This window comes from Lepisma saccharinum, chromosome 28 (assembly GCF_977018435.1).
Source record: "Lepisma saccharinum chromosome 28, izLepSacc3.1, whole genome shotgun sequence".
Classification (NCBI taxonomy): domain Eukaryota; kingdom Metazoa; phylum Arthropoda; class Insecta; order Zygentoma; family Lepismatidae; genus Lepisma; species Lepisma saccharinum.
In genome coordinates, this window is record NC_139256.1 from 8,088,006 (window position 1) to 8,103,041 (window position 15,036).

General features: G+C 36.8%; 1 protein-coding gene across 1 annotated transcript in view; it reads right to left on the reverse strand.

Annotated features, from left to right (window-relative positions):
* Positions 1-15,036, reverse strand: part of Setd3 (SET domain containing 3) — a 166,786-nt gene that overhangs the window by 145,964 nt on the left and 5,786 nt on the right. Inside the window, exons 4-7 of the mRNA XM_083114131.1 lie at positions 10,421-10,639; positions 7,491-7,682; positions 3,963-4,027; positions 2,040-2,098 (exon numbers count right to left, since the gene is read on the reverse strand). Coding sequence (XP_082970257.1) covers positions 2,040-2,098; positions 3,963-4,027; positions 7,491-7,682; positions 10,421-10,639 — 535 coding nt within the window. The remainder of the gene's footprint in view (positions 1-2,039; positions 2,099-3,962; positions 4,028-7,490; positions 7,683-10,420; positions 10,640-15,036) is intronic.

The window sequence follows — 15,036 nt, forward strand, 5'->3', positions numbered from 1 at the left end:
TGCATATGAGTGTACACCAGTTCATCAGTAAAATAACAGACAATTTTACTGATCTGATATACACTATCTGTAAATCTGTAATTTTGCACATCCCAGATTTTGTAAATAAATGTGTCAACATGTAATTTAGTGAAATAAGTTTTGAAGCTTTCCTGGCGATGAATGATGAATAAATTCTCTCAACCTATTGAACAGGTCAATTCTGGAACAGTTTCCAAGCTTTCGAGAGCTAACATCATTCTAATGCTATCGAAAGCTGGAAATAGTTCAAGAATTTACGTGGTCGATAGCCCCAGGTTCATCATGTAATTTCCCTTGCTAAGATTGGATTGGATTGAGTTGGTGTTTTAAGTCTTTATGCACAGTAAGGCTAATCGGGACTGGACCTACAGTTTTAAAGTGGGATCCGAACCACTATGTGCCTCCACCGGGTATCGAACCCGGTACCCCTTGCTTACAAGGCGATGACGCTACCACTGCGCCATCGGAGAGGCCCCCCTTTCTAAGAGAAAACCTAATGCAGTCACCAGATGGCATATTTGAGAGGTCAATATAAAATTCAATCCACATTTGCAATTCTATATCAGTAATTGTAAATTCTACATCAGTATTGGAAATTGTTATTATGTTTTTCAATCAGATACAGGCTTCTAGTGTTAACACTTTCCCTAGTGTTGGAGTGTTTTAACGCCGAAGAGAATCCAACCTTTCTCTGGCGTGGGCATGTTTTCATGCCCAGACACATGTGCTTCGTCTGAGCTATCCTGCTGCCTAGCAGTTGAACACGTGATTACGAAATATTTTGCAAGTGTTGAGGTAAGATCCCTCTTGACCTTGGAAACGTTTGCGTCATTGTTTTGTGAGGTGCAAGTCTATTGTTATCCCCATTGTTGTCATTGTGTTCCAGAGCTCTGTGTGTTTGCAGCAGACCAAAGGAAAGAAGAATGGCATCTCGAAATTGAAACAGGGCCATCAAGTTGCAGGATTTTGAAAGAGTAGTGAATGAAATTTGTGCTGATGAAGATAGTGAAAATGAAATCTATATTCCCGAACTTGACGAAATTCAGGATGTAATATTTTCCAATGAATCAGACGAAAGTGATAGTGAAGATACTGTGATATTAACCCCAGTGCATAATACACACATTGCATGGACAAATAGTGACATTGCACCTACAACTGCCCCTTTTTCAGGAGATTCTGGAATCAAAATTGATTTGACAAGTGTAAAAAGCCATTTGATTTTTTGCAAATATTTTTAGACGAAAATTTCATAAGTCACATAACTGAAATTGCCCGCCAGGATAGAGACAGCAAAATTACTAACTACTAAAATTGCTAAAATGCTAAAACTATTACATTATAAATATATTCTTTCATTGATCCTCTACTGATATTTACACTTTGTATAACAAAAGATTTCATCTTTGTTGCTGTTGCCAAACAAAAAGAATAAATATGTCTTTCAGGTTAATTCTGTTTAAATTGCCTGCCAGGATGGAGACGGCAAGTTCATAATTTTGCCACCAGGGAAAGAGTTAAGTGCTCACATCAAAGTCCAAATAAAACACAGAATGGCAAAATTTGAGGTTCTGCATCTGAATGAACTAGATACAGCCGACAGGAAAGAAAAGATATAAGAAAAACGTAGTGGAGTGACTTTCTTTACATTTTGGTAATTTTATGTTTTCTCTTGGGTTAATTGCTATGATAAGGATGAATAATAATCTCATGAAAAGGATGATGCAACAAACACAATGATATACCATGCTTCACCCAGGGTTCAAACCTGGTACCTCTGGCTTTGTAGCACCATATGCTGACAACTCTGCCATGGAAGCTGGCAAGATATGTAGCAAAAAATCATTTAGAAGAAGAATTTATTTAAATTTTATTTTAAATAAAACAATTGTTTAATTTGGAGAACCATTGTATGCATATTACAAGACCACATAATGAAACAAAAAATGAATCACATGAAATACAATACTATATAGAATTGATCACAACAAAAATAAAAAGACATAAATTGTACTCACCTATATTGCTCAAATGTGAAAACATCCTTCAACAGCAGACTTGCAGGATCTGATGAATTCTACAAAAAGTATGAGAAATATAAGTTATACATATTACTAACTCTTGAACATAATGCACATCTCAGTTTTGAAGAAACAAGAAAATTCAATTTTAATTTGAGACTTTAAGATATATGTATAAAAATAAATTTCATCTCCAAGTTAATTTTGAAATTTATTTTTAAGCTCACTTTAGGATGATGGCCTAATCGGGACTGAACCTACAGGTTAAATTGGCCTCATTCCACCCTCGCCAAGTTCACTTTTCAAAGTTGCCAACTTACATAAGGTTTTTCGACCATCCCCTTGGGCCCTCTAGGATTGTAGCCATTCACCTACCCTTACTTGTGTGCTAGTGGTTATCGCTACGAGATAAAAAAAATATTTTGGAAATATGTAACATAAAATTTAACGATACAAGTAAATTCTACCAATCCAATATTAAATTCCAAATGTTCCTCGAAAATATAAATGATTGGTTGGTTGGTTGATTTGGCATTTTAAGTCTACTTTATGCACAGTAAGGCTAATTGGGACTGGACCTACTGTTTAAAGTGGGATTCGAACCACTATGTGCCTCCACCGGGTATCGATTGCGGCAACGATGAAAAATATAAATGATTGTTCGCCTCCCTAATTAATGTATGTACTCAGGTGACTTCATTAGGTAGCCTTTGAAAATGCATTTACTTTACAATACAACAGCACATGGATTACATGTTTACAATCATAAAAATAACAACAAATTGGTACAATTTTGCATTAAACCACAGGCTATTTGTAGCTACATGAAATCACTACACATTACTGTTAATTCTACCAAGTTGCTGATGATGTCTATATTGACAAATACTGATTGAGCATGATTAATCTGCCTCATCCCTAAAATAAATAAATCCATGCATACATATTAACAGTTGTTTTAAGGATCTTTAATAGTACATTTTGACTGAACCAACAGGTTAAATTGGGCTCCGAAACAGTGAGCATTGTGCCTCCACTGAGGATTCAACCAGGGACTCTTTGATTACAAGGTGACAGTCTTACCATGACCCAATCAGGAAGACCCAATGGACTCTTTTTCCCTTATGCTTTACAATATAGTTTTGCATATTGTTCTCATTTCCTCAACTAAATACAAGGTTGGCATTTTCACTAATTCAATACATTATACACACATTAGAGTCACTATTGTATTATATAAGATACATACAGTAGAACAATAAATTTTTATTCCTGCATATACATTCTTGTTATCAATAAGGAGACATGTTTAAAAAACATTACCAGATTTTTACATTATCCCACATTGTCTATTTTCTCAGGCTCCTGAGAAACATACAATAGAGCTTTATCTTGACACAATATAAACAAGAAATACAGTCACTGTTATATTACATCAAATAGAGTAACCTCATTAATCCGGACTAATGGGGGGGGGATAAGTTGACTGGTTTAACAAAAGTCCAGATTAACTGAAATAACCTAAAAGAACAGTAGAAAGTGCATTAAAACTCTGTTCATACCAACAAAACATTTATTATGGTGTATTTAAAGGGCATAGGCAAAATACAATACAGTGCAAAAGTCAGCGGGAAACAGAATTTCATCAGTCGTTGACTGCCTTTTGTTTGGGAAGTTCTCTTGTTGACTCTTAGCCACATTTAAAAAAATTCTGAATAAAACTAGTCATCATTGGCATTTATCGTGTTATTACAACTTTTTTTTTTTTTAAAAAAAAAAACATTTTCCAACATGTTACATTTTGCTTAAAATGAGCCCTATCGTCCTTGGGGAATTTCCATGTATGACAAATATTTCGTCATCCGCCTCGAAAGGGTTAAATGAAAATAAAGTAATTACACACTTTACAAAAAAACTTACCTGAAATAGTTTGCTGAAATAGGCATACTGTCTGGCAATATTGCGGCACTGTCTCAATGCAGGTTCTAGAAACAAAGAGCATGGGAATGTATTGATAACTCTCACATATATCACTAAAAAAATAGAAAGGATAACAACAACAAGCATAGTTAAAGGAAAACGAGATATGAACATTACTACAAAGTGAGGAATTTTATTCAGTTGGAAACTTGAGTATTTGTATGAGTTGAATCCATGGAGATGTGGGGATTTCTCGGATGATCAACCGTCAGTGTCACCCATATTACAGTTTCTGACAGTCATATTCACTAGAATATTTTCTGGAACTGACACTGATTGATTGAGGCCTCCCTGATGGCATAGTGGTAGCGTCGTCGCCTTGTAATCAAGGGGTCCCAGGTTCGACTATCGGTGGAAGCACACAGTAGTTCGGATCCCACTTTAAACTGTAGGTCCAGTCCCAATTAGCCTTACTGTGCATAAAGTGGACTTAAAACACCAAATCAACAACTGAATGATTGACTTGCTTTATTTTACTTCGCTTCGTGTGGCTAATTTGCAAACATGGGGATGAGTGATGATATGATGAAATTGATGAATGGACACTCACAAACATCCATCCCCGGGACCTCTGGCATCGTAGCACGATGTGCTAACCACACTGCCACAGGGGGGGGGGGGGGGCCTGGAACTGACACTGTTATTTTGCAATTTATTTATTGATTAAGGTAAACATTACAGGTCATTAAATCATATTGATCCCCTTTACATCCCTAAAAGGAAGTGAAGACTTTAAAGGAACTTAAGATGATAGAATTAATATTCTACAAATTGTAATTTTATAACTACAATCAGCCCACTCACATCCTTGGGTGATAAGCAGACCCTGGATTATTATGTAATATGTATGTACATAAATATGTAACAATAATTGATAAAATATGTACCCAAATATGTATTATCAAAAGAATATATAATGTTAATAATAATCAAATATCCAAACAATTTCAAGAATTCTGCTAGATATATATTTTATTTGAACATATTCAACATAATGTTAAGGACATAAGTTGTTCAAATTATAATTTGTATAAAAAATTCAGCCTGTCTTTCGACTTGGCAGTCAATTTTAGGTGACCGTAAGCACTACGCATCTCAATGATTAAGAAATATGACATCACATGAGCTAAAAATTTTCTTCATCATGTTTCCGAGTTCGAAAGTATAGGAAAAAGGATCAAGATAGAAAAATTACCAAAATATTTTGTTTTATGTAAAGTAAATTAGCAAATGTGTAAAATATGTAATATCCTGGCAAATATGTATGTCAGTTATTCGTTGTCATTTTCCTGTTCAAGGTAAGTATCTAGGATACATGAAACAAGAGACATCCACATAAAAATCAAGTTTCACTTGCATACATAACAGGTGATATGATATGTTTAATTAATAAATTACTCATGGAAGCATTTCTTGTCTTGGACATTAAAAAACTGCCAGCAACATTACTTTGCATACTGTAGCTATTGTTATCCATAACAATGCATAAACAGAACAATATACAGGGCAAAAGGATGCAAGTGAATCAGTGTGAGCACCTTGCAAATCTCCAGCCTCAATAATAAATGGTAGTTAACTGAAACACAGACAACAAATATGTGAGATATAGGGGGTTCAATTGTAGAAACACTAAACCATCATTGGGCTTCTGCATAGCCAAATAGTTAGGCCTATGGTGCAAGGGGTTCCTAGGTTCAGTTCCTGGTGAGAGACCCTAACTTTTTGATGTTGAAGCAACATCATGAGGGGAGATGCGATGGTCTAGTTGAGAGGGCATCTGACTGACACACGGGAAACTCATGTTTGATTCCCAGCGTGGGGTTGATCATATCAACTCCGACATGGCCAAGATCGACAGAATGTATCCCCACACCTGCATACTATTAGACAATTACCGATGATACTTATGTTAGATGTTAGAGTAATGCACAGTCACACCAAGTCTTGGCCTTATTCCACTCTCACTAAGTTCATTTTTCAAAGTTGCCAACTCACTGAAGATTTTTCGACCATCACCTTGGACCCTCTACTATTGTAGCCATTCAGCTACCCTTACTTGTGTGCTAGTGGTTATCGCTATTGGATAAAAAAAATCTAGAGATGGACCAACGTGAATTTTTTTGGCAATATGTAACATAAAATTTAATGATTCCAGTAAATTCTACCAATCCGATATTAAATTCCTCACAAGATGGGAAGGTAAGTTAAAGGTTAAAAGAGGTTAAGATAAAAAGACGATAAAAGGTAAAAGACAAAGCAGTGCCCTGTCACTATTCCTACTCCAACATTGGCTGGCAACTGACTGTCCTATCCAATATGGCTGCCTGGCTGACAGGAAGTAAAGATGACTGCACAGACAACTTAAATGAACATGCAGGACCATTAAACAAAGGATGGCAATTGAGGGGTCTAGTGAGGGAGCTATGCCACTTTGACAAGAAATGGAAATAAATTGAGTTTTCTAAAGCATTGCGTTGAGTCATAATTTGTATAACAAAGGGTATTTTGGTAAATTATTCAAAAGGAAAAATATGAATTTCAATATAAATACCATTTATTATGAACATGTATGGTATATTGTTGTAGTATACCCATGTGAAAAAATCAATCTAGCACATCAAATACTTTGAACAAAGCTTAAATACTTTTGCCTGAGTGTAAATCATGTTCACAGGGTTACGCATGATCTACATAAAGACAACTTCATATGTCTTCTGGAGGATCTTCACTGTCCATTGTTTCTGTGGATTTTAGTTTTTGGTAAACACCATGAAAAACTGGAAAAATATAAGGCATTATTGCCATGAGATCTTTTAACTTCAGGGTTGATATTAAATCTAGCACCGGTTACTGCAACACAACTTCTGCCACTCCTATTGCAGACACCATCAGTAAGTGGCATAGCTCCTTCTCTCACTCAAAATGCTGATGAGGACGTATTCAAGAACTCAGAAAATCTGCTGCAGAACAAGTGGGAGCTATGCCACATGGTTGTAGTTCACATGATAGATGGCAGATGGTAGGAGAAGACTGAAAATGGCAAAAAATAAAATTTTCAAGACTTATGGCATAGCTCCCTCTCTCACTAGACCCCTTAATTATTATTAGAAGAAACCAGCAACGAAAAGTGCAGTGTTTCAGTGTGGAGTCCAGACAATCACATCACAATAAACAAATGACCAACAGGAAGTGCAGCCAACTTTACTCCAGTCAGCCAGGCAAGCCATATTGGATAGGACAGTGAGTTGCCAGCCAGAGTTGGAGTAGAAAGAGCGACAGGGCACTGCTTTGTTTTTAACCTTCTATCATCTTTTTATCTTAACCTTTTTTTTAACCTTTAACTTACCTTCCCATGTCTTAAATCTTGACTATATTTGTCCTATCTCATGAGGAAGCCACATGATGTGGTGAAAGCTTGAGTACCTTGTGAGTACATGCCAAACTTACTTAGCACCATAATGTACTTACCTAAAGAAGGAGAGCCTTTGAGTTCCAGGAAGTCATCCGGCTTGAAATACAGCACAGTCGTGTAATCTGAAGGCAAGGTGGATATGTAAGGCTTCCAGAAGGAGTCCGGCTTGTGTTTCTCAATCAGCAGAAACAGGGACAGAGCCACGTTCGGCATATGCTGAAGCATCGGGTCCTTGCTTATTAGTGGTCCTGGGGAACAAGAAATCATGGTTCAGTAAATGTTATTCTAACAGTAGATTGACACATCCTTTCCCATTGCACTAATATTTATTGTTATTAATTATTTTTTCTCTTGTACAAATGTTTATTGTTCTTTAATCTTACTTACTGTAATTTACCTATCACTGATAATGTCAGGATAGTGACTAACCTGTATATACTTATCTTGTTAAGAGCTGTTGCCATGGCAATTACGATTGTGTTTCGTCTTGACTTGGAAGTTCGGGCTCGGTTTTTTTAATAGAGTGATCAAGTTGAATTATAAGAAGTTTAATTTCTTTGAGTGAAATGGATTATATGTTAGGCATATAAGTATTTAGTTTGCAAAGAAGTAAAACCGACTTCCTTTTTCTTAGTGCAAACCTAACTTTGATTTTTATTTGACGAACTAACAGAGATATATTTCCCCATACCCTGAGAGGCATCACGCGGATGCTTTCGAGTCTTTCATGTGAACTTATTATTTGCTCTTTTAGTTCAATCATGTTCTTTTGACTAAAAGAACGTTGTGAAGATATGGGCAGAGATATCTATGTTGGTCCAAATTTAATTACCAACACTTATCCAGAGTCTTGATATCCAACAGGATCAAGAAATTATATCAAATACACAATTTTCATTAACTCTGCACCAGAATTGTATATTATTATCTTCAAAAAGAGTTCTTATAAATTGTATCCAATGTTCAAGTATTTCTATTCACTGAGTGGTTGAGTACTTCATTTCAGTATAATAAACACAATAACTTTAACTAGGGATAGACTGTAATAAATTTTTACCAATATTGAACTGATACTAATGTCAACAGCCTACCAATCAGATATAAAATTGAAGTTGTTCCACATTAATGGTTCAACCAGTGTTCGAATTCCTACGTGAGGGGAGCTTATGTAATTTTTACCTAGCTTTACTCAAAAATTTTCTGAACTGGGGTGATAGAATCACTCACTGGACTCAACAACCTCCTTAGTTCATGTAGTAACTGCAATGGATTTTGCTTTGAAATTGAAACTGTTATTTTCACATTTACTTTTCAAAACTAGGGCATGTGAATTATATGTTCATAAACATAAAAATAATAACTAAACTATAGAATTTTTAACTAAAATACAGTGTATTTACAGATAAATCAGTAAAATTATTGGTACTTTTTTGAGTGCAGAGGGCTTTTTGCTCGACCATCGAATAGTTCGCAAGAATGACACTAGATAGAGTACAGAAATGACAGCTTCTTCACTTGGGTGAATAATGCGAAAACATGCAAAACGATCAATATACGATAGAAGCCCAGTAGTACACGTATAATCACAATTTGTCTGTGATAGTGGACTCTCAAGTATGAATCGTGTTTAGTCTATCTTAACAATACATAGCGATACATTAAAATGAATAGATGATTATGGGCCGAAACTACCGGGGGGAGGGGGGATTTTTACACATATTCTTCTACAATTATTGTCACATTGAAATACTATTTACGTAATTCTATACATTCGAACGTACCATGCTCCATGCAGTACTCTAGTACTTTTACAACATATAGGGATGTGACGAAGCTGAGAATTTACCGATGCCGATGTACTCACCGATAATTTTTGGAACCGATACCGATGCTGATATTTAACCGATTCCGATACATAAGATTATTAAACAGAAATGGGATGTTATTTTCTGCATGACAAAAATAAATTTGCTACGTACATTTCTATTGCATATCATATGTATATACATATATATTCTCAAGAGATGCGAATGTACATTTGCATCTACAAAATGTTATGTGAACCTTTAAGAAGAACATGGATTCTCAAGAGATTTAACATTAGTACACAAGCAGTTCTCTGTAATGTAAAATGAATTCCTGTTCTGCCAGATTCAACTTCAGAAACACGAGATTTGGAAGCACTTCAGGAAGTAACCTACTTCTTCTCTTATCGCAAATATGTTCAGCAACACTGAACACTCAGTCACTGAATACTGATGCAGCAGGTATGCCCAAGTATTTTCTCAGCACTTGCTTCAGGTTTGAATATTCATTTTTGAATTTCCAATACAACAGCAGATCCTGGTTCAGCAATGTACTGTTTTATTTCCGAGGTTGATCCTCTGAATGAGAGTTTGCAATAATTTTATTACAAAAACTCTACAATAATGACGAATCATAACCAAATTTTCAAAAAATCTTACAAAACTAGAATATAAAACTTCTTAGAAGGTAAAAACCTCTAGTATAATCTGTACTGGTTTAAATATTGGCTTTTTGCCGATGCAGATACCGATGCGTCAATTTCTGCTGATTTTCATACATCTGTAATCAGCTTCGGCACATCCCTAACAACATACCCATATCAGCCAATACCAACAGAGTTCTGTTTAATCTATTGTATGCCTAATTTTAATAAAGCTATTTTTAGAAAAGTATTACAAACTTACAATTTTCTAAAAGAAAAATTAAAAAATTTGTCTTTGCTTTACACACCCATTCTCTCTCATTCATGAATTATCTCATTCATACAGACAGTGGAGGTTGTACGAATATTTGAGAGAAACTTGGTTTCTAAGTTGACCCAGCCAGAGACTGGAAAATATATTTTTCCATTTTCTGAATGTGTGATGCAGTCCATGTTTCAGAAGCATATATCAACACTAAATTTGGGTTATTACTCAGGCAATAAATAGCGACTGCAGCTTAAGAAATTGTGACTTACCTAGAGCCGAATCACGTGCATCTTCCACTGTCAGCATCAGCTTCCGTGGCACAGCTACCACCAGTTCTGCTTCCGAAAAATCCTTCTCCGCTTGCAAACCATATTCGAAACCAGGAAACTCCGCAATTTTCACAGAACCAATCTCTGCCCCATTTGTCTTCATCCAATTGGTGAACTCTTCAAAGTGACTGCTGCGATTCAGAAGTGGAATTCTCATTTCTGGAAACGGTAGTAACAAATTAGAACTGCCTTTAAAAAAATTAGAATCTATATCTCTTAAAGTCAATCCAACTTGTCATAGATGTTACATATCACTCTATGGCCTCGCCAGTGGTGCAATGGTTGTGTCGTCGCCTTGTAATCAAAGGGTCCCAGGTTCGATACCAGGTGGAGGCACATAGTGGTTCGGATCCCACTTTAAACTATAGGTTGAGTCTCGATTAGCCGTTCTGTGCATAAAGCGGACTTAAAACAAACTCAAATATTACTCTTCTGCTGAGTTATTGAGTTGGTCTTTTTTTAATCCACTTTTGGCACAGAAAGGCTAATCGGGACAGGACCTGCAGTTTAAAGTGGGATCCGAACCACTATGTGCCTCCATTGAGTATCGAACACAGGACCCCTGTTAATTCATATCAGGTATGCCCCCTTTGGATTAGAATAACTCCCAAACGGGGCAAGTTTGGTTTAAACAATTTACAGAAATTAAGGTCTTAAGTTGCTAACTTATATTAGAGTCGACGAGCGATATGAAAGCGGCTGACCTTGATAAGTCTGCGCAGAGAGAGAGGGAGATCCATTTCCGCTGTTGCCACCTACTCACCGTTCGAGGTTCTCGCCATTCTTTCAAAATAAAAAAACAATGGCTTACATTCGAACAATTGTAAATTGCCGCTGCACGGCTATTATTGCAACAATCGATACCAATTCTGCACGAGTATTACCAGGAAGATTTAGACAATCATATTGTGCTGTAAATTAAATGTGTAGAATCTTGAAAGTAAGTGAAAGAAATTTAATATTTTATTGACCATTATTATATAGAGAAAAAGTTCTCTTGCGAGCCGATTTTTATTAAATTAGATTTGAAATAACTTCCAGTGAGAAAGTTACAAAGGAAACTCCAAATTTTAAGTTCGTATAATATTTACAGCGATATGTTATTTGGTTACTGAGAAAACGAGAGAAGAACTTGATTCATTCTTTCGCGGCGCGGCAAAGGCAACTTCGTTTGCCGCAGATATCATGCGCCAGTCCTGTGCCACTGCAATAACAAAATAACTGTCTGGCATGCATAACATGAACTGAAAATAAAAAATAAAATGCCATTTACTTACATAATGCTCATTCCGTACTGCTGTCAACCTCGTCACTTGATTCAAGTTCTTCGGAATCCGTGTCTTGCAAATTTATAATGACCTTCTCGATGACATCATCTATGACTATTTCACGCTGGAAGTCATCTTGTATTTTTTTCTGCGTGAGCCACACAATCTGCCCACTCGGAAACACCTATTCTGTCTATTGCTTCGTGAGTTAGTAGTTTCTGTACGTCAGCAATTTTGAAAGTCTTGTTCTTGTCAGCTACGTAAACCTTCACCTGGGCCCAAATCATTTCAATCGGGTTGTACTGACAATGATAAGGTGGGAGACGAACAACTCTGTGACCATATTCTTTTGCTATTGTATCGATTTCGTAACTTTTGTGAGTTGGTGAATGATGTTTCACCAACTGCAACAATTCTGCTCGGGTTTGCGTGCTTGTGTGGGGAATGTTCTTGTTACAGAGCCATGGCATAATATCCGCCTTCCTTGTATTCGAACAAGGCATTTTATCCACTTGCAAGGAATGTATCACGGATTCGGGAGCGAGAAACGGCAAGAACTGCTCGCAAAACCACTTTCGAAACACGGCAGACGTCATTTCTGAACGATAGTCAGTACTGTTTGTTTTGGAGCGGAAAACCAATTTACTTTGGGGCACAAAGCCTGTAGCAGCTGAACCAGCATGACACACTATAAGACGAGCACCTTTTCCTAATGGCACCTTTAACCCACCAGAACCATCACTCATTCTCCAGCAGCTCGTCTTCGTGTGATTCTGGTTGACCCAGGTTTCATCTAAATAGTATATATTTGCAGTACCAGCTTTCCTGATTTCGTGCATGGTTCTGAGGAAGATCACTCTCGCAGCTACAACATCACCCCTCTCCATTAAAAATTTCCTCCCGTCGTTGCCTTTCCTATATCTGAACCCCATGTTTTTCAAAATTTTTAACACTGACCACATACTGCCTGCAAACCCGATAGCTTCCTTCAATTTAGCCCTAAGTTTCACTGCAGTAGGAAATTCGCCATTTGCGTGCATATCAAATATAATATTACACAATACCCCTTTATAAAAATCGTCCAAGTGCGTAACATTCTTTCGCTGATTACGACGTTTGCCAGGCGAGCGAAAAGAAACCGACCCTGTATCGCCGATCGACGACCTGGCTTCCTTCGCAATCGTCTGAACTGTACGCAGACCTATCCCACATGCAGCCGCTGTACGCTCCTGACATTTGGCAACACTGCTCCCTGACGAACACGAGGCACTGTCTGCACTGCAAGATTCACTTTGGAAGAACTGATACACTTTGTACACCATATCTCGCGCTTGCTTGTGTAGAATACGACGCTTAGGTGTTTCTGTAGCCATCTTGCACACGTATATTGACAAATTTTTGTGATCACACTGAAGAAACACGAACAGTCACAACGAAAACCAAACCGATTCTTGCCGCTCGTAAAACAAAAGAACGACATCGCGCGTTTTGCATGGCAGTCTCCACCACCTTCTTTTGCTACTGCGCATCGAGGCTTGTTCAAGGTCAGCCGCTTTCATATGGCTCGTCGACTCTAATGAAATGCATGCCAACGGGGGGTAACATGGTTCATACCTATATGTTAAATGTCAAATTTTCCGGATAAGCTACTGAATGGGAAAGACAGACTATTTTATTTTATTTATTCCAAGTTTCAGATACAGCACTTTTAAGGTCACTGAAAACTAACAAATAACAAGAACAAGTCAAGTTGGTTTAAGGTAAAAACAAGAAAGGTTAAATATAAACATAAGGCATAAACAAGGAAACAAACAAAGATTTACATATTCATTTTAGGGATGATCGGAAAATACTTTCAGGGGCAAAAATGTCTATATTTGTGGGTAGTTAATTGGAAAAATGGGATCAGCCTGTGGAATAGAGTGCGCTGTATAAGGGAAAGCCTAGCGGTAGAGTTGTGGAACAATTCGGTGTTTCGGGTAGACCGAGAGGGAACTCTAAAGTTGAATTCTGTAAGCAGAAATTCAGATCTTAATTTTCCATTGATGATGTTATAGAAAAATTTCATATCGGCCATATCGCGTCAGGTCTGCAGTAACTGGATGTTCAAAGTAGTCAGGATGTCAGGTTTCCGAAGATGCCGCAGAGAAGGAATTCTATGACGAACAATGGCGGTAAAGAAGCCGAGGACGGAATCCGTGCTAGAAAGATTTGTATTGGAAGCCATGGCCCAGACTGGAGAGCAGTATTCGAGAATCGGAGAAATGAATGACTTGAAAAACAGGCTAAGAGAAGTTGGAGAATCAATTTCAGTGAATCTGTAGAGGAGGCCTAAGAGGCGCATTGCACTTGTAGCTGCGATGTGTTCCTTAAAGTTCAGTTTTTCATCTATGATAACACCTAGATCTTTTTGGGTGGCAACTGTAGTGATGTTGTTTTCAAGAACATAATGAGAATGTATTTTGTTCTTTTCTAAAGAGATTGTGAGGGAAGAACATTTCTGTGGGTTAAGTTATATATATATATATATATAACCCCCCACCTTATAATTTAACATAAAAATACCAACCAAAAGAGGTAAAGAAGCCAGTAATGTATAAAAAAGTAAATATACCCCTGCTTGTACTCGCTCTGGTTGATATCCTCACCCTAAAATTAAAAATAAAGTAGGTACTAATGATATACTGATATATAATGATATAATAATAAATATGTTATATATATATATATATATATATATATATATATATATATATATATATATATATATATATATATATATATAGGAATAGGTTCAGAAATGGTGCCAGAAGGGCGGATAAATACAAATAATGAAGGAGACAGTAAACACTTACCACACGAATAGAAATAATTTAATATTTCGCGATCTGAGTCGCATTTTCAAGAAGGTAGATAAAAGAACGACGACACTTTGAGTAGAGGCACAGAATCTACCTTCTTGAAAATGCGACTCAGATCGCGAAACATTGAATTATATCTATTCGTGTGGTAAGTGTTTACTGTCTCCTTCATTATTTGTATATATATATATATATATATATATAGGATAAAAGCAAGGAAGGCCAAAAGGGCTAAGTAACAATCAAATAAGGTAAAAGGAAACACTCACCGGACAGTAGGAAAATTCAAAATTTTCGCTAATTTATAGCATCATCGGTGTGAGAAGAAACAGAAGACGGAACCGGAAGTTGGGGTCCTGTTAAGATCACTGGCAATGGAATGGGCGGTGTGCCAGAAGGAGTCTATTTTGTGATGGTGGTTACCTGG